The following is a 21628-nucleotide window of genomic DNA, read 5'->3' as shown; positions in this document are numbered from 1 at the left end:
AAAATCTAATGCAATGTTGTGTGTATTATGACCTAGTTTTGCGGTACTGCAATCAGCAGATGATGTAGTTATTTCCAGTTACATGGAAAGTTTGGTCTCTTTGTATTATACTTTCTGACATGTATACAATGTTACACAGTTTAGTTTTTTTTCTTTTTGAAAACAAGTTTCAGGTAATCAAGTTTCCACTGTGTGTATGTATATATATATATATATATATAACATTTATTATTTATTATTGTGTAGCATTATATTGAATTATTAAACAAAAAGTTTACTTTACAAAGTAGATTTAGTAAAACTGAGCCAGCCACGCTTATTTCTTACATGCTAAGTGACACAAGAAACATTTAAGTCTCCAACATTTATTTGCTAGGGTTTCAAGGGATGGCATTTAAACTTCTAGATAAATAAGTCAGTGGCAAGTGATGAGTCAGCCATGTACTGTACCATTGGCTCTCGGTATTGCCAAGTCTGCTCCTTGCAAGTAAACTCATTGTTTGATTGTTTTATTTTAAATGGCATCTAAAATTTATAATTTTTTATCGTTATTTTAGTTTATAGATGAAGCACTAACTATGAGAGAGAAAAAACGGGAATTATCAAAATCATCGCCACTTCCGGAATTAAAATTTAAACAACCTCTAGTCGAATTTAAGTAAGTTTTATTATGAAAAGGCTCTATGTTTACAGTCTTTTGTTGTTTATTGATGATTTGTAGTAATAATACTTCTGTAATGTTTCATTCATATGCATTAATATTGACTTTATTTTATACTTTATATTTTCTCATTATATTTGCATTTTAACACTGTCAAAGCATTTTATTTGTGCTATTTAAACACAATGATAATTAATATATTATATTTCATTTTCTTTTGAAATGAACTCTCAAAATGAGCCTATGAAGATAGCGAGATTTAATATATTATTTTTTTAAATAAATTACATAAATTAATGTGTAATGTGTAATATTTGTAAATATTGTAAACAAAAACTTAGAAATAGGTAAATGTATTTTTTCACTTTCCTTTCTCCCTCTTTTCTTACTCCACCCTGTTTTCTTTAATTTGAATCATCATCTCCTGGCCTTGCTGGCTTTCAATCTCTTTTTAGATGTTCCCTGTATTCAAGTTATCCTGTTTTCTCTACATTTTCTTAAGATAGCTTTTTGTATCTTACTGCTCATTTAATTCAAATTGAGCCCCTGTATTTTTTCAATAGTAAATATTTGTTATAAAATATATAGAATATAATCAATACTATTTTTCTTGACTGTTTTCTTTATGCAGCATTCAACAGGGTCCTTTCTTTTCCCTATATCTTAATCACCTCCTTTGCCGCCTTAAATCTCGTATTGCAGCTTGTGCCAATAACATAATATTGATTTGTTTTGATTCGTCGATCTTACAATTTTACAACTTTTTGATGAAAAAAATCTATTTAAATCTGCTAATTTGAAAACGAACATGCAAAAAACTGTAGTTGTGTGTTTTGCTTTGATCTGCAATTCTCCTCTACCTGCTTTTTATGTCGATTCTGTTCCTGTTACATCACATCTTTTAACAATTTGGGTATAATTTTTGACGATAATACCTTTAAAAATTATGTCGATAAATTGGTTAAATCCTTAGCTATTGGGCATGAAGTTTTATGTCATTTTTGTAAGCCTGTCTTTTCTAAAAGTGATTTGAGTGCTATTTCTTTTTACCAACTTTTGGTCTTGTATTGATTATAGTACGCACATATGGACTATGGCACCACCTTCTCTTTTGGACAAGATTGCCACACACTGGATAAGATTTATCGATCTTTTAACAGATTATGTAATTTACCTTGTACTCAAATTAATCTGTTATTTATTAATTTATCTAGCTTTAAGCTAAAATGTAAAACATGCTGTACAATTTTAAATAATTTATAGTTGTAACTAATACATAATACACACTTTTTAATTTTTATGTACAGTCAAACCTGTTTTTATGCGGGGGATAGGGACCGCATTAAAAAAACGCATAAAAAAAATCGCACGAAACTTCACGAGGGGCTATAAAAAATAGTTTTCACAACACAATTAAAAAAATATTTTCTTTTTATGCGGTCAATAGGGACCGCATAAAAGAAGTCTCACATAGAAAATAACTCAAAACCGTACGAAATAGAATTTATTGACAACAGATGTCAGCACTTGACTGCATCGTCTGGTCCATCGTCTGTTTTACATATTTTTGTCCAGGTGGTGTTTTGTTGACTTAAAAAATAAATTATTTCATTTTTCGCATATTCATGCAATAATATTACTATAATAAGTGCATTTATGCTATAATAAGTTTATTTAGCTATAATAAGTCAACGTGAGACATGGCGAATCGCACGAGACTAGTCGCCAACTATACCGCACAAATAAAAAATCGCACAAAAAAACCGCACAAATTAAAAATTTGCTTTAAAAAAATCACACAAATAAAAATCGCACATAAAAAGAGCGCATAAAAACAGGTTTGACTGTATTTTACTTTTTTAACTGTGTAGCTTATATTTTTTCATGTATACTCGTTGATTACTTTTACTTTTATTTTTTGGGGTGGATATCATTTGTCTTTCAGGACTTTTCGTCCTGAAGGACAATTGATATCCACCCTTTCAGGACTCTTGTGTAAAAAATAAATAAAACATTACTGTATTTAAAAATTAAAGATACTGTTAATTCTTTGAAATATTAAGATATTAAAATTCAATTTAAGTTTTTTACATGTTAAAATATGGTTAATGTATACATACATCTTCAATAAATTTCAGATGGAAACAGTTAGGTGAAAGGTTGATATCTATGTACGATTATATTCTGAATTCAAATCCAAGAATTGTAAGTTCATAAATACTTGTTTTTGCTCTTAAGTATTCCGACTAAATTCGGTTTTGTAATAATTGTCAAAAATTAGTCTTTTGGATGTAGACTCAACTTGGCAACATATTTAGAAACTCCCGAGAAACCACTGCCAGAAACAAAACCGGAACAGGAAAAAAGATCGTCATCGCCCGCTACCGTTTCGTCGTCATCCGAAGCGTACAGCATTCCTTCGGCTTCTCCTGCATCGGTCCCAACTTCCCAGTCTAGTCAAGCATTACAGTTATGTTCTCAAGAAAAAGTGACTTCGACGGGAGGTACTTAGACATAATGACTCTTAACATTCATTTTAAAAATTTAATTACCATTATATTTTTATTAGAAATATCGATATTAATGGAAACAGAAGAAACGCCAATTGGTTGCGTTGTAACCACTGCGACGAGTACGGAAATTAGAACTGTACACTCAGAAAGTACATCGTGCCTAGAGAGAGGTCGCAGGTGTCCTCAGAAACGAGGACCCAAACGTAAACGGTTAATTATGGAAAGTATGGATTCTGGAATCAAAAGAAGATCTGCTAGGGTAATTATTTTTCATACTAAGTTAATTATAAAATAGTGATTTTTATTATTTTGGAATACTACATTAACTAAATTCCTAATACAGTAAAATATATAAAATATATGAAAGAACTGCACAGGACTATAAACATTCATGCTTATATAGTTTTATAATATGAAGGTTTTTTTTTTTTTTATTAGTTTTCAATTTAGACATGTTATTTGTTACATTCATTCAAATGACATCAAAATAAAAGGAAAAGGTACAGAAAATAAAATATACATTTTCATATACTCTCAAAAGAAAAAAGAAAGTACGTCACATCTGATAGTTTATTTGCTTGAATTACATACTCATGCTTCCTTATTTGTCTTAGTGATAATTAATGGTGATGTATTCAACATTTTTGGTAATATTTTTTTAATATGTCAGTGCATCAGAAAAGCAGAGCAATCTTTCATTTTAAAGTGGACTTAGGAATGCAAATATGTAAAATACAGCATAAATTCAGATGGAGACAGAAAATATAACAATTTTTTGGCCAGAATCGAATAGTTCAAATTTCTTTATACATGCCGAGAATTTCTTTTATCAAAGTGTAGCCAACAGAAATCTTTCATGACAATGATCACTCTAGTTATGAAGTCTACCTGAATTCAAAGTGGCACATACTTTTTTGAGACGTATAGGAACCGAAAAGTGTTTAAATCTAAATTTGTTGCATGATTTAGTGTACATATTCAAGATTACTTTTTAAAGTTTATTAATTTTTTAGCATATTTCACTTTCTTTTTGGTATTATGTTCATGTAAATGATATTAACTGTAGTTCGTGTTTTGACATATCATTATGCTTTTATTACATATACATGAAAACCTTTCTAAGTCAAACTGCATTATAACTAGAATCTGTCTACAGGTCTTAAGTGCGGTATGTAAGGTTTATCATGTAATACAATCTCGTTAAATTAAAATTGTTAGTACTTTTAACTTGAATCTATTTTCCTGTATACTCTCCACCCTTTGATGGGTTCATATCTTCGTTTTCATACATATTGTGAAAATACAGACAATTAAGATAAACAAACACTATGGTTCCATGCTGAATGCAATGCCATGTCATTACAACCTCTCATTGAAATCTTTTTACTGATACAGTACCTTATTGGCATTTTGATTGGGATTACAAGGGGGTGCCTTGACAATGCACTCAAAAGCATCATAAACTGTAAATGATTTTTATTATTCCATAAATAAGTTCTTGAGAAATGACTTGATAATGGAAATTTATGACCACAGAAGAATTTTAGAAGATCAGGTATTAAACTCGAAGTTGATACTTTTTTTTATCCTTCAAATTTTGACTTAATGGGGTTTTAATATATATTGTTTTTGAAACTTTGTTATAAACTTGTTAGTTCCAATTATGATATTATTTGACTAAAGTATTCCCTAAAATCCATCATGATATAAGCAAAATAAATAACAATATAAGTTGATTTCATTCCTAATGTTTTTGTCAGGCTTTTTGATTTAATGCTTGTTTAAGTTTCTCTCTTTGACAGGTTCTAACTAACGTGAATTAATAACAAAGGTATAACACATAGCTTTCCATTCATATATATGTCACAAGTTCTGCCTTTGACAGGCTATTTTTGTGGAGAAAAAGAAATACAATGATGATTTCAAAATAAAGGTAGCTTCTGTTTCTTGCAGGTTTTACTGTTATTCATCAATTTTTATTAATATTATTATTTAATATTTTTCACTAATATTTTACTGAATGACAATTTATAATCATATTACACTAAGTTATTTGAAAGGCTGTATGAATTTACATTAAATTCTTGTAATTTGATTTCCATTTATACGTATGGCATTGCATAAGAGACCTGTAAGTTGTCCATTCGGTATTGCATACATGGGTCTTTCTATGCAATACTGTACATATAATTTTAATGTCGTTACAAATTTCTCACTGCATGGTAACTTTTCAGACATCCTGTATTTATGCCATAGATTGATTAAAGACAGCTTTAAGAAGTTTTACTAACTTATTATCATACAATACATCTTTTATTAGTCTAGTTGTTTTCTTTTTTATATGAGAAAAATTACAATACTTTAAATTATTCTGCTTGTAGTATTTCACACTGAGTTTTAATGATTTTGTATAATATTTTATGAGACCATTATCTTCATTCCTTGCTTTTATTTGTTGAATTAAAGGTTTATATTTATTGTGAATGTATTTCATTTTAATTCTTGTAATTACAATTAATATATTATGTAATTATTTTCAAAGTTTGCTAAGTTAAATTAAAATTGAAGGAGTTTGTTAAATACTTTTTGTCTTTGAAACTCCAAAACTGAAACACAAATCAAATATATGTTCTTAGAACACTCTGTTAACTGTTTGCTGTTTTCTTATTCAGATTATTTCTGCATCAGTTTAATTATTGTAGCTAAAAAAAGAACCTTTTTTTTTTTCATTTTTGCCTCTCTTTCTACCCTGTGGGCACTAAGAGGGTCTGTTTTTCAAGCTCATTATGGGTTTCGCCAGGCCCACGATGTGGCGAGGAACGTGGCCTGACGTATCTGGGACAGACCAACTCCTGAAAAATTCCCAGTCTTTTGACCTGACCAGTTACGCTTTCACATCCTTAGAGTGGTAGTGAACACCTTTATTGCTCTGCCATCTGATCATTGATCTAATGATTTTGAAAAGTTATTTTTCATAAAAAATGTAAATAATCATTTTATTACTGACAATATGTATTATAAAATTAAAAAATGTAAATAATCATTTTATTACTGACAATATGTATTATAAAAGTAAGTGTACAATGTGTGTGCTGCTAAAACTCAAAAACGAGTCCGGGTACGATCAACGGTGTTATATGGTGTGGTAGTCCTCTATCCCCCATCCATGAAGAAGGTTCCCATTTTTACCTGAAGGGTGTGCTGTTGAAGATATAAGGACTGGAAGTTTCACTTTCTAGAAATTTCTAGAACAGTCCAGAACATTCGATAGCATTCCACATCATCCCAGATCATTGTGGAACATTCCAGAACACTCTTGAATACTCTCAAATGTTCTGGACCCAGTGCAGAGCCCAAACGGTTAGGAGTTAAAAGTTCCTGAAGAACTCTGCTTCTACTGTACTATTTTAGATGTGGTTTTTTTTGCATTTTTGACTGCATTTAATAGGATATGCTACAAGAATGCACACTAAGAAAGGATTTTTGGAAATTCCCCCACAGGGAAGAGGGAAAGAATTAAGGCTTATCCTAAAGAACTCAGCTTTTACTGTACTATTTTAGATGCAATTTTTTGTTTTTAACTGCGTTTTAGTAGAGTGCCATGTGGGGATGAAAGAAATTTATTCCTTAACAATGGAAGTGTTAAGAGAAAGCGGTGTGCAAGATTTACAGGCGCAGATGCGATTTTTTTGCGGGAAATCAATCATATTTTTAGACCCATCTAAAAATTCTCTAATTAGTCTGGAAACAGGGGAACCTAATTCTTGCATTCTGTGAAAATGGGCAAGATTGGCTATAATGTAATAATTTTAATCTTCGCTATCGTTACTTTTTGCCTGAGCAACGCCAGGCTTATCTGCTAGTACTTAATAATATATAATGTACCAATTTATTATTTCAATGTATTGATAATACAATCCTAGTTCACAGTATTTAAAACAAAATATTTTGATAGATTTTTATAATCTCTCTAGGATTAAAAAATTTTAAAAAACAAAGAAATAATTATAAATCCTTTTATAAATAAATAAATACAGTAAACTCCCGATTATCCGTGTGCGGATTATCCGGTTTGCGGATTACCTGTGCATGAATTTAATTTTTTAAAAAATGTAATGAAGGTAATGATTTGATTAAATTTTGGAAAAAAACGACAATACTGGATGCGATACATGGCGTAACTCAATCTTGGAACAAAATAAAGCCAATAACACTCGTTCGATTGTGGAGGAAAATTTTACCAAATGTAGAAGGTGATTTTTTGAATTTTATCAAGCCCGAGACAAGTGAAACAGTATCTGAAATAAGTGAGCTAAGTGCAAATTTACATGGCTTTGAAAATGTTGATAGAGAAAATATTGAGGAGTGATTAGAACATGATTCATATGATGGAGGTTTTCAAATAATGAGTGATGCGGATATTATTTCCAATCTCATTCAACCAGAAGAGCAAGAGAATGAAGCTGAAAGTAGAGAAGAAGAAATTGTCAATCGCATTAGTCACAACACAGCCCCGAATTCTGTTGACACTTTGTTGGAATACATTGACTAATAGGAATTCGAGTATAATGACATAATAGCTCTTAGAAAAATTGAAACTGATATTAAAAAATCATTAAAAGATTCCTGCAAACAAACCAAAATCACAGATTTTCTTAGTAATGAGCATTAAACATGTTAAAATAATTGTCTGCCTTAGAAATGTATAATATGTTGTATTTTAGAAATAAATAATTATAGTTCGGATTATCCGTGTTTTTGGATTATTTGTGCCACCTCTCCCCACCATTAGCCCAGATAATTGGGAGTTTACTGTATATATATATATATATACAGTAGAATCTCATTTTAATGGATCACTTGGGCCACTGAAAATTATCTGTTGTTTTGAGAATCCATTATAAGGCAAACAACAGATTTTTCCACACACCCAGGGAGATATCCATTATTTAACCCTCTACACGTAAGAAGTGAAGTACCCGCACTTGAAATTATTCAGTCTCTTAATATCTCCATTCTTTATTCTATAGAAACACATATGTTAAAAGATTGTATATTATGCCATATGTGTGTACAACAAAGCCGACAGAAACCATATTTACTGCAAGCATAAAGAGGTAAATTACGTATGCACATTAGCACTTCATTTGACATCCCGATTTTTTAAAAAAAGTCATCCGTCTTTAATGCTGCTTTTCTGTTTATTGCGTACAACAATTATACCGCTTGATATTAGCAATGTCACGTATGGCCTTTCATTTATGCTAAAACTCGTCGGGAAGGTCTTCACGACTTTGAAAGACTTGATAACCTTGATAAATTTTGGCACTACACTTGGACTGGTGCTGGTGGCTCCTTCTCAACCAGCCCACTGACTCTCTTCATATAGTTCTTCAATTGTACATAACAAGTGCTTTGTCAGTCTACAAATTTTTGGAAACACCCAAATGTTAACATTGTTAATGTTGAAAAAATGCAAAGTTTACAATAGATAGTGCTAGGTAAAAATCTGTATATGTTCTTAAATTATCAAGCTATATGATTTTAGAACATAACATTTAAAGGACAAGAAGCTACATGTAAATAAAAAAAATCTGTTATTTTGAGTTACAGATCTGCTAAAATTACATTAATTTGGTGGGACCTGGGGGAAAAATTTGTTATTCCCAGAAACTGTTGTTCTGTAATTCGTTAAAATGAGATTATACTATGTATATATATATTTTTTTTTTTTCATGTATAATTTCTGTTTTTTTAATCGTATTTAGGTAAGAAATACATTGAAGAAACATCAAGAACACACTTGTGTGAATTACCAAGATCTCCTGAAGAAATTTCTTCCACCAAGTCTTAGGTTTATTTCTCTTCATATATTAATTTATTAAATATCTTAGAGCTTACTTTTTGATTATTTTAAGTGATGCGAGGGAAGAACAAGACGAGGATGAACATGTTTCTCCATCAAATGAAATAGGAACCACCACGTTGACGACGGAAGGAAAAGAACCAAATCAGCATGGTATATTTTCATTGTTACATTTATTAAATTGTTAAATTTTGATTATAGAGTAGAAAAATATGCTATGCTATTAAATATGATCAGACCTGTCTAATAAAGTCACACTCTCTCTTAAGTCACTCAAAATGGCCTGTCCCTATTTGGTCTTATACAAATCAATGATGATAAATTTACACCTTTGTCGTGTCTAAAGTCACAGTCATTTGCTACACTCGTTTATTCTATACAGCATTACGTGAAGTCATACTTGATAGTTCCAGCAGTCTGCATTGTAAACATTAGTTTTGGTTTTGTTTTTAAGGCTACAAGTATTGGCTTAGTGTGACTTTAAATACTAAAAGACAATTAACTGTAATTTCTTTGAGAGTAGTGTTGTAATATTAAATTTTTCTGAAGAAAGATTACATATTTATTTCATAGTACACAATAAAAGATGCATATCCACATATACCGTATTTTACAGACTATAAGGCGCTACAAGCTATAAGACACACCTTAAATTTTATAGGTATTTTTTTAAAAAAATTGCTTAAGACGCTATGGACTATAAGACGCATTTGAATTTTGGAGGCAATTTTTCAAAGAAAAAAGTGTGTCTTATAGTCCGTAAAATACAGTAAATGGAGAATTTCAGCTTTAAAAATATGTAGAAAAGACTAAAATGTCTTGATTTTTGCCATTTTGTATCGCCAGGAACAACAGTCTTCTATTGCAGAGATGACCTTTTATTAGAGGCTATGCCTCCTCAAAAGTATTACAAAACAGTTTAAAAAGTTTACCTATGAACTTTCTATACTGTCTATTTTTTACTGAAAGGTTTCTTACTTTTTGGTCACATTTTACTCACTATTTCTGTCCAAAAACTTTTCTCACTAGTTTTGACTTATGTGCTACAAGCCCTGAAAGTATGATGTACAGTGGCAAGCCACTACTAATTTGAGGTGGAGAGCATATATTTTAAATTAAATAAATTAAAAATATGATTAAAAATTGCAGCCTGGCATTGCAACAATGTCACAATAAATAATTGCTTGTTTATGTTAAACCACATTAATTAAATATATTATTGAGTTGTTCGGAAAGTAATTTCGTTTTTTCCAAAGAAAAATAAACGCAATATTCTTATAATAAATAAATATTTTATTGAATTATATATTGACCATTTTGGTCAAATACCTCTTGTCATTGTTTCTGGTAGTAGCATGATTTCACATTCATAAAAATTTTGATCGTTGTTTACAAAAAACTGATCCAAGTGATTTTTGTCATTGTCATTTCAAGTAAATGTTTTACAGTTTAAAAAAATTCATATAGACTGGAACAAGTAATAATCTGAGTGTGCCCGATCTGGCGAATATGGTTGGTATGATAACACATCCCATCTAAGCTATAACAGTTTCTGACGAGTTACCAAACTTGTGTGAAATTTGGCATTATCATGGTAAAACAGTACACTTTGTTTTTTGATCAATTCTGGCCTTTTCTGTTTGATGATATTACTCAATTTGTTTACCCGATGGCAGTACACTTTCGAATTAATTGTTAAATTGTCTGGTAAAAGCTCAAAAACAAATTTCTTTAAAATTCCACCATAGAGAGCATCTCTCTTTAATAACATGTGGAACCCATATATCAAGCTTTGAAACGAAACCAATTCGTTTTAAGTAGTAATAAACGGTTCAGTTTAACAGATTTAATCTCTTAGTGATTTCACGTGTTGTTATACGGCAGATTGCTTCAATCGGTACCTTTATTTTGTTTTCGTTGGCTTCAAATGGCCATCCAGAATGTGGTGTATCTTCGATATTAAAATTGCCAGAACGCAATTTTGTAAACCAGTTTTGGCACTGTCTTTCTCTCAACACATCTTCTCCAAACATGTACCACAAGATTTTTCTTATTTGAACAGCATTTTGATTTTTTAGTTATAAAAAACAAAATATGCCAAAAGTGATACTTTTGATTTTCCATATTTGATGGGTCACCGAAAAAAAAACAATTGTACAGAATCAAACAAAATTTTTTACAAATAAGCCTTAAAAAGTCAGCTGTCGAAGTATATAATGAAAATGTGGTTTAAAATAAAATTGGCTGGTAAAAATACATCTAATTCTTCTAGTGATAAAAAAAACGAAATTACTTTCCGAACAAACCAATATAAGATAAATGGATATTATAGTTCGATGTTATTATTTTACAGATGGTGATAAAAATGCAAAAACAGTTAATTTGCTAAGTTCTACGGAAGTAGATGACGTAAAGAAATTTCTGTCCAATAATCAAAATAACGGCGGGGTGCTTGACGTTTTATATAAATATTTAGTTGAATTGAGTGCGAGAAGTGATCTAGTGTGGTATGTATAAAATGAAAATTTCTTATGTGTTAATGTTAAAATCTTAACTAAAATCTAAATTAATTTTAAATTTGGATTTTAGTCAATTACTTTATTTAGTTAGTTAATTAAGATTAATTTAAAATTAAATTAATCTTAATTAAAATCCAAATCTTAACATAAAGATTGGCGCATTTAGAAATCTAATAAGCTAATGATTTTATCTTATTTCAGGCCACAAGGTTTGGTTGATATTTATCTATCGGCATATACCAGAGCTAGGGAACATTATACCCTGCCTTCACTTTTTTCGTAAGTTTTTATAGATTATATATAATTTAGCAACATTTAAGATGTTAAATTCTTGGGCTGGTCTGTAACAAGAAAGTCATAAAAGTTGTAAATTTGTAAATTTATTTTAATCTTAAAAATTTCTTGTTTATTCCCAATAATCAAAATAATGCTGATTATGTTTTGTTTGAAAGATATTATAAATAATTTATATTGAGGATAAAGGACATTATTATACATTAAAAACTTCATATATTAACGACTAGCTCTAATACAGTGGTATCTTGACTTACGAGTTTTTCAAGATACGAGCCATTTCTTGGCTGATCTTTTGCTTTGAGTTGAGAGCTAAAATTCGAGTTACGAGCCACCCTCAGATTTCCCACTGCTAGTTGATGCAGAAAATGCCACAGCAAACCATACATTAAGAAAAAGATGGAATACTGCCATAATTTCATCGTTTTTGTTATTCTTTCAATGTCTGACAGGCTAGCTTATAGAAAAACACGTGATTGAGTGATGTAGGCATTAGTTCACTTTCACATTGTGTGCGACACCACCGTCTCTCATTTCTCGAATTTTCCGTCTTTTCTTTCTTTATCTATGCAGCGAATGCCATGACATTCACAAAACAAGTTTATTGCAGTACATTCTATTGTTTTTATACAATATTCCTTATTTATAAGAACATTTTTTTTATTTAAAAACATGTAACAAAAAAATTGACATACAAGTAATTTGAGTTACGAGTTCCATCACAGAATGAATTAAACTTGTAAGTCAAGGTACCACTGTATAGCAAAACACCTATTCCGCAACCACCGATGATTCTGAGCAAAAGTGACCTTTATGAGGGGGTTTCACTGTATATTGATTTTCGGTAGGGCATGTATTTGCAGTAATGCCCATACGTATCTGAAAATTAGTTATTGGTGCCACAACAATGCAAGTTCTCATAAAAATATTTTAAACATTTTCTTAGCTAAAGATATGCTAACTTGTTTTTAGTTATTTGCTATCTCAATAATTATTTTTAGTTCTATAACTAGAGTTAAATTGAAAAATCAAATTTTTTGAGAACATTCCTTATATCCAACAAACATAATACACTTCATATATTTGTTTGCAAAAATGATTATTCGGAATGTCCTGTGTAAATTTGGAAAAATGTTTAGTTGCAAAAGAGTAATAAAAAATTATTTTAGAGATCAAATATTAAAATTTTTCACAGAAATACTTATGCTTTTACAATACCATACTAGAATTTTATCGCCTTAGATTTAAAATGAATATAATTAAAAGGATTCTTTTAATAAATGTTTTGAAATTTTCAAGGATTGCTGCATTAAAAAGTTAAATTTTTATTTTAGGGAAAGTACAGATGTGGAATCAATTAAAGATCAAGGCTTGGTATGTATATTATAATTTTAATTTCACTAAGTATAATTATTTTTTTTTTATGTAGAAAGTAATTTATAAATCTCAATCCATAAAGTATCACATGATTGCATATTCATGAATTTCTATGATATTTACATAGCATTTTTGCAACTATCCTTGCATATTAACTGTGTATCTTCTTTCGCAGTTTACCTGTACAGTATTATCGAGTTCTGTATATAATGAAAATTAATGTAATTGGAGGATTAGTTTCACAGATACACTAATAAATTATTATCAGAACATTTTCATATAACATAAAACTGATAAGTTTCTTGTTGGTTTAAAAACATTTTTTTTTTTTTTGTCATGCCACAAGAATACTTGAAATATAAAAGTTTTATGCAATAAAATCAAATTAGGAAATCTTGATTAAGATAATATTTTTACCTTTATTAATCAAGTAATTCATACATTTGAATATTATGCAATCGTACAATCGGAATCTTTCATTTCTAATTATTATTTTGTATTGAAAATCAATTTACAATAACAAAAGAAAAATATACAAATCCTTTCATTATTTCCTAAAAATGTAAGCATAGAAAAAATGGCAATTTATTGATGCTTAAATTGATAACAATTGACAATGCCTTTTTGTGTTAAGTGAAACTTATGATTGTATTAATCATTAACAGAACTGTAACTCTCACTTAAGATATACATACATACATATTATTAATTATTTGTGCTTGTTAATTACTTGTTATGGCTCTTATCCAGCCACAGAACCTTAAATAATGCATTGAAGTACCGTTGGAAGGTCAATGAGTGTACAGTAATATTAGCCTAGCAGTTATAGATAACTACTACATGATTATATAAATCTGAACAGTGTTTGGTTCAGAGAATTTGGTTAGCCTGATTGATAACATAATTACATGTGAAATTACATGTTTTAAATCTCACTCTTAGCTTTCTTTTTTTCCAGATAGTAGCATGAATACTTGTAATATCAAATTTTTCTGATAACTAGACATTACAAGGCATATTCACAAAGTAAAGATACAAAGTCCAGAAAATATTTCACTTTTATAGAACATGTATTTATTTTTTAACATAGTCATTGTGGACTTCAATGCATTCGGTGAGACCGGAAACAATTTTCTTGCTGCCAACATCATAGAAATTTCCTTCCTTCCACTTCACTGTATTTTGAACCTTATCGTTATCATCAAACTTTTGTTCGGAGATGTTCTTTCAACTTCAGAAACAAGTAATAATTGCTTGATTCAAGATCTGGGCTACGTAACAAATGTTCCAAAACTTTCCATTTGAATGTCTGCTGCACTTCATATGAACAGTGTGTGGATGGGTGTTATCATGCAGTATGACACCATTTTGCCATGTTCTGCCTGTTCATAACGTCTTTCTCATAAACAGAAACGAGTTGCCAATGAATTTCAGCAGAAGTTTCTCCTTTTGCACAAAGGAATCAAATCATTGAATGAACCTTGTGCATGGTAAGATTACGATGATGATGCAATTAAAATCAGGTGGCTTCTGTCACGTGATTCAGACTCAATAGATGTGGCAATGTAGCAAAATAAAAAAAATAACTTTTTTTGGATTATCTACTTTCTTTCTACTAGTCTTGTATCTTTACTTTCCAAATACACTCTTTATATATATAATCATTTATAAAACCTGGTATAATTCAGTCTATCAATAATTGGTATTAAAAATATCATTCGGAGGTTCATTCTATCATTCTGCCATTAAGCTTGTCAGCAAAAATCCCTTAAAAGATCCTTTTTTTCCCTTAAAAGATGACTTTATTGTACATGGAACTCAAAATCGATAAATGGCATAACAAAGGACATTCGTCGATATCTTCGTCGACACCTAAAGGAACCAGTCAACACGGATCCGAACTCCTGGACAAATTCTTTATGGAAGATCTTAATTATTTGTTCCACATTTCCATTTTGAAGTGTGTTTTCGGAGATTATTTAACAAGTTTCATGATTCGAGGTAATGAAAATTTAAAAGAAGTGATGAAAATTCTGTTTATTTTGATTTAAAATACTCCTTTTACTTGTTAAATAGCTCTCTGGCTGAAAGGAAAATTTCATTCATTCGACGGGGATATAGATGTAGCCGTTGGCTGTTTTGATCAGGTAAATGAATATACAATTTATACGTGTATAATTTTAATTATGAAGAATTGATAAAATATTATTTCTAAATAGTTACTAAATGTTTTACAAGAAGCTGAAGAAGAAAATAAAGCTGCCAAAAAAGAGCATTTATTGAATTGTACAACAATGAATGTTATAAGTACAGGTATACTAAATACAAAAACTTTAAATCATGATTAAAAGGTTAACTTAAAAGGCTTTGTTTTAAAAATTTTTATTTTCATTTTAAAAGAACATGTAAGGGAACAATTAGAATTGCTACAATGCTGCCAATCTCTAGAAGAAGTACACAAACTATACGAAAAAGGCGATTTCCAGGCAGTCGTCGATCTGTTAGTTCCTACATTCCGACAAGCCCAAACCAGAAGAAAGGTATGTATAATTAGAAATGGATAGTTAGACTAAGGATTTTGCAAGAAAATCAAATTAATTAATACAGAATCTCATTAAATTCACCACAGAATGTTTAAAATCCTTTAATATTCTAATTTTCTGTTACATTTACAGCAAATTTATAGCACCAAATGAAGTAATATTGATAAGTTTTAATAGTTCAAAAATATTTTAAAACAACATTTTTTAAATTTAATGAAGAGTTTTATAGAATATATTTAATATTGCTTCTATAATGCTATAAATCTCATTAATCTATTATTAAAAAAATATATATACCGTATTTTACGGACTATAAGACGCACTTTTTTCTTTGAAAAATTGCCTCCAAAATTCAGGTGCGTCTTATAGTCTGTAGCGTCTTATAGTCCGTAAAATACGGTATATATAAATTAAATTTATGCCAAACAAAGCTGCCATAAATAATATAAATCTCTGTAAAGATAATAATGCTACAAAGATATAAAATATTTTAACAAACTTCTATATCTGAATATAAGTAGTTACTGTTTTCTAAAGGTTTACAATTTTATTTATTGTAATGTGTCTGAAGCAATGAATAATAATCACGTATTTGTATTTTCTGGATTATGCTTTATTTGTATATTTAGTGTCTATGTATACAGGGTATGCTACGGCAAAATCTATTTCCACTCTGTTAAGATACTTGTGTATAAATTACATTTATGTTTTATATACCGTATTTTACGGACTATAAGACGCACTTTTTTCTTCGAAAAATTGCCTCCAAAATTGCGTCTTATACTCCGTAGCATCTTATAGGTATTTTTAAAAAAAAATTGCTTAAAAATTAAGGTGCGTCTTATAGTCTGTAGCGTCTTATAGTCCGTAAAATTATGGTAATAAATTTTGAAGCTTATTTTATGTAGATGTTCTGCATCAGTTTTATGGTTTAATTTCATTTAAAGCAGTGATTTTCAACCAGTGTGCTGCAAAAGGATCGTAGGTGTGCCACAAAAATTTATGACACTTATTAAATAAATTATTTTTGAAAGAAACCCAAAGAACAATAAGTGTAAATGTCAAAATTAAAACCTCTTTAAATTGATTATACAGTGGTGCCTCATATAACGTACGCCTCGAATAACGGACGCTGCAAATAACGGACTTTCTGTTTGGCCGTTACGTAACTTGAGCAACGGACTGACTGCAAACAACGGACTTTTCGGCATAATTGGCGACTGCTCCATGGGTGCGTTAGTGTTTTCCTAACATACTAAACAAACGTAACCAGAGACGTAGTAGCGGAGCTCTGCGTCTCCGCTACTACGGGAGTGTGCTGCTGTTTGTAGGCATTTAGGAACGACGGTGAAAGAAAGATGGCAGCGCTCGCACTATCGATAGTATCGTGATGGAGGAATCTATAATTCTAAAATATGAGCTTTTAAAGGCGAAAGAAGAGTCCCAATTGTAAAATTTAACCATAAAATGGATTATTTATTGAAAGAGCATTCAGAATAGCCACGAAAAAAATTAGAATGCCGGCTACCATTCGAAAAAAATTCGTAAAGACACTTACATCACCGCGTGCACTAACTTGCGCTTTCACAATTTTAAATTTTCATTCATAAAACCACATAATAGACCCGAAAACGAATCTATCTGAGCCACGGAAGACGCCATGTTGCTTTTTACCGTAAACTACTGCTACAAGCGGCCGTTTTTGCCGTTCGACGGCGCGCACTCCCACCAGAATTTAGGAACGAGTTCCGCAGGAATTTTTAAACGGATGTCGCTCGTGCAGAGTTACGCGGAGGAATAAAAGAACGCACCCCACATTCATTTTTTTATGATACAGTACGGTTATTTTATGCTGCAGAACGAATTAGATGTTTTAATATGTATTTCTATGGGAAAATGCGTTTCGTATAACGGACGTGCACCTGGAATGGATTAAGTATGTTATATGAGGCACCACTGTAAAAGTTTTTCATTGTTATAATAAATAAACATATATAATGTAGTAAAAAATATATATTCATAAGCAAAATTATGTGTGCATAACACCAGGTTATTTCATTTAAAATGAAATTTTCTTTAAATCAAAAATGCATCTATTTATAATTGTCTGTATTTGGTTCAAATTATTTTAACTTAGAAATAGTGGGATATTCGGCAGGTTTCTAAAGGCAATTATCGTACTACTTTTGAATGCAAATTAAGACTTAATGTAATTGCTTTTCTTATGTAAATGAAAATTATTAATTTAAATAACTATTATTATAACCTGCCTCTATTTTACGGAACAATGATACTGTTTTATTTAATTCACAAAAAATATAGAAAAAAAGAATTAGGTTAAGTGGCAATTAATACAACTTTAAATTGTGATTTTTTTTTTCTGCGGAAATTTAATTATAGGTTCAAGTGTGCCGTGAGATAAAAAAAAAAAGTTGAAAAACGCTGATTTAAAGTAATTAGAAGCAAACTCATGCACGATTGTACTCTTGCTGTAGTGGTGCTTCTCCCTGCCACTCCGACTATTGAAGTTACTCCTGTCCAGTATAAAAACACTTCTTGAGCTGATTCATTTCCAATTATTTTTTAATTTTATTATTAACAGAAAGACTATTTAAAAATAAATTTTGATCGAGGACCGATATTGTTTCTTTTTAATAGCACCTAAGCAAGGAATAACTCTTACAGATATACGAAAAGTCTCCTGATGGGATCATATGGACATGTTCATTAATATTAGTCTTTCTGATTCGTTAAAATACTGATGTCGTATTTGGAGAAATTTTATGTAAATAAGTTTTCCCCTCTGTTTATTTGTAACTTAACAATAATTTTTACAGCAAATATTTTGCTACGTACAACTTGTTATGCTTAATTTGAATATAAAATTGAATGATAGCATGTATAGTTAGCTAGAGAGATAAATGTATTTGTATTTAAGTTACATTTAACAATATAAAGATGTACTAAGAAGGTGTACAAGTTAATAGTGTTCAAATTCTTGAAAAAACTCGAAATTATTTCAAAAGTTTACTGCCATACCCTGTTGTCTGAATCTAATATGTTTCTGAAAATGATTTGGATATCAGGAAGTTTTCCATTATTTTCTACAGGCAAAATTCTAACTCATTTCCAGTCCATCCAAGTAGTCTCAACCAATTTTCCCACACAACACTAAAACACTTCAGAAGAGCTATTTACCTATCAATACATGATTTTAGTGTAATATTAAACATTACAAACCACTTAATTATGTTTGTAAGCAGTAATACAACAAATACATTTCTATAAGCGATAGTTCTAATGAGTACTCTCTATTAGGAGTTGTACATAAACTACATTTTCCTTAATATGCAGTAGATGGCAATGAAAATGCTGTGATAATATTGCATATTTTATATTAAAATGTTATCTTGTAAAGAGGAGCAATAGTGAAAATAGAAAAGGAGGTAGTGAGTGTACTGTAACAAACTGTTAAGAATAGAGCTGTGAGATTGCACCAAACTGCACGACTGCGTAGAACATAGACAAAAGGCCACCGAATCAAATGAAATGGTAATGGATTTACTAGCATGACTCAAATTTCCCACAGATCCACTTCAAAATGTCATGCATATTTAATTTGAATAGGATAACAGATACTAAAAACACCATGTGTTCATAGCATCTGGGTGCAGATACCAGGATGTGGCTGTATTTCTATCTACTTGACAAACTTCTAAACACTTTTTAAAACAAATGTAATAATTAGCGTAATTCTCTGTCTGCCGTGAAAGCTGATGCATTGCACTCATTTGTGTTCATTTCTGTTGGAAGCATCATGTTAAAAAGTGGTTGTCAGAGTCCAATTTACTTATTTTAGGAATTTTTTTAAGAAAGGAAGATGCACAATAGGATGTAATAATATTTCTAAAGTCATCAAACCCTGCCTGCCACTCGCTATTGTCTGTCCTCGTTGTGGGCCTGTCAAACTCATAACAGATCTTTGTATATATTATAATTAGTGTTGCTTGGTAATAAACTGCAATTTAGTTTACTCTAGAATATCTGTTATTTGGAAAGGAAAGTTTTAATTGTTTCTAGTGAATATACATTTATGGGCATATAATAAAATATGGACAACTGCTGCGATTTATTTGTTACAAAATCATTTTATGTTACGTGTTTCAGATATCTAACGACGGCAACGTTCCCGAACGTTACGCCCAGCTCTGTTTATTGCAAGATTCGTTATGGAAATTGAAAAATTATCAGGTTAATTCTTTACTTTTATTTGTATTATGAATTTTAATTTGCATATATTTATAAGTTTTAAACGTTACAGGAATGTCTTACTTGGGGAGAAGTAGCATTTCACGAAGCTCTGAATCAGTACATGACTGTCATCACAGCTTCCGAAAGAACAGTTTGGGCAGAAACAATGAGTCATCTGCTAGCGGGATTAAATAGGTAAAAATTTTATAGGAAGTTATTCTTTAAACAATGCAAAAATGGTGAATAAAGGTAATCTGTTTATAAAACTCTTATTTTCAGATGTGTAACTTTGGATGAAAAGCTATTAGATAAAATGGAGAAATCAAAATTAGTAAGATTTGCCAATAATTTGATTAGTTTGATATCTCTACAAATGATTGTTGCTGAAACTATATTAGAAAGTGACATTCCGATTGTATCACCGTGGATTCTCTTGTATATATTGATCAGACGGTAAGTTCGTTAAAGGAAATCTTTATGTTAACTGTCAGCACGCTTTGAGGTTTTTAAGTTTTACGTAGAGAGGAACTAAAAATTCAAGCTGCTGAAGCTAATGACTCCAAAGATGCAAAGAAATTGATAACAGACACGATTGCCAAGCAGACTCAACAAGAAGGAGATTTTGCATTAGGAATGCCCTCATCTTTGATGTTGTTGTTTACTGCACACGAGTGTCTTGGCCGGTAAGTCTGCAGAAGTTCGAATCGCAGAGTGTGATTGAGACTCAAATTAACAAAATGCATTTATAATAATTCATTGCATTAATTTTAAAGCTATTCATTTTGATATAACTTTCAGTTTTGCTTGGTGTTCGGGTTCGGATGGTGCACTGCTGTTACTTTCGGTAGACGTCATGTCTTCGGAACTACAAAAGTCGACACCTTCGAATCCAAATCCTTTCCGAGAAGATTTAGAATCTGGTTTAGAACAGTGTTTTTATTGTTTGTACGGTCATCCTAGCAAACGTACAAAGGCAAAACATCTTCAAGAACACAATGCTCAAATGGTATTGGAATTTTTGTATTACAAAGAATATTTTTCAGAAACAACCTTAAATAACTTATTTATTTACAGATTACACTAACGTGGGAACGTAGTTTTCTATTGTTTGAATATTTTAAACCAAGTGTTCTTCCAGAATTTGACAGTTACAGAACAAATACCGTTTCTGCAGAAGTATACAAATAAGCTTAAAATCATTTATAGTTATATTACTAAATATGTAGAGAATTTTGAATATCGTAAAAAATTTTGTTTTGCAGTTGGAAAATCTTTTACGTCGCATACTTGCTCTAATCCCTGCCGACGAAGATCCGTCATCCCAAGTAGATGCGATTACTGCTTACATAGAAGGGGGTACAGATAAATGCCCTGTTTTACCCGATGATAAGAATCCCAGGTTTGTATTTTCAAAATTAAAATACACTTTAACAATTCTTTTAATTTTTTAAAATAAATTTTTATAATGCTATTTCAGTACCATAGTCAAAAGTCTGTATTATTTATTGGGAGATTATTATTTTAAAAATAAAGAATTTGGGTAAGTTTTAATTCAGAAGATTAAATTTTATCCTAAAAATTTCTTTACATTTTATTTTTAATTC

General features: G+C 30.4%; 1 protein-coding gene across 1 annotated transcript in view; it reads left to right on the top strand.

The window, feature by feature from the left end:
• The window catches only part of LOC136981891 (calcineurin-binding protein cabin-1-like), a 55200-nt gene that overhangs the window by 18777 nt on the left and 14795 nt on the right, over positions 1–21628 (top strand). The window contains exons 9-29 of the mRNA XM_067278266.1: positions 558–658; positions 2800–2866; positions 2943–3165; positions 3231–3433; positions 8943–9028; positions 9093–9193; positions 11394–11547; positions 11761–11838; positions 13188–13227; positions 15027–15231; positions 15307–15377; positions 15450–15543; positions 15631–15770; positions 19941–20024; positions 20095–20219; positions 20304–20477; positions 20546–20707; positions 20823–21030; positions 21099–21200; positions 21287–21423; positions 21502–21564. Coding sequence (XP_067134367.1) covers positions 558–658; positions 2800–2866; positions 2943–3165; positions 3231–3433; positions 8943–9028; positions 9093–9193; positions 11394–11547; positions 11761–11838; positions 13188–13227; positions 15027–15231; positions 15307–15377; positions 15450–15543; positions 15631–15770; positions 19941–20024; positions 20095–20219; positions 20304–20477; positions 20546–20707; positions 20823–21030; positions 21099–21200; positions 21287–21423; positions 21502–21564 — 2618 coding nt within the window. The remainder of the gene's footprint in view (positions 1–557; positions 659–2799; positions 2867–2942; positions 3166–3230; positions 3434–8942; positions 9029–9092; positions 9194–11393; positions 11548–11760; positions 11839–13187; positions 13228–15026; positions 15232–15306; positions 15378–15449; positions 15544–15630; positions 15771–19940; positions 20025–20094; positions 20220–20303; positions 20478–20545; positions 20708–20822; positions 21031–21098; positions 21201–21286; positions 21424–21501; positions 21565–21628) is intronic.

The sequence above is a fragment of the Centruroides vittatus genome, unplaced genomic scaffold, assembly GCF_030686945.1.
Source record: "Centruroides vittatus isolate TY-2023 unplaced genomic scaffold, ASM3068694v2 contig_799, whole genome shotgun sequence".
Classification (NCBI taxonomy): Eukaryota; Metazoa; Arthropoda; class Arachnida; order Scorpiones; family Buthidae; genus Centruroides; species Centruroides vittatus.
This window is presented reverse-complemented; position numbering and strand designations above follow the sequence as displayed.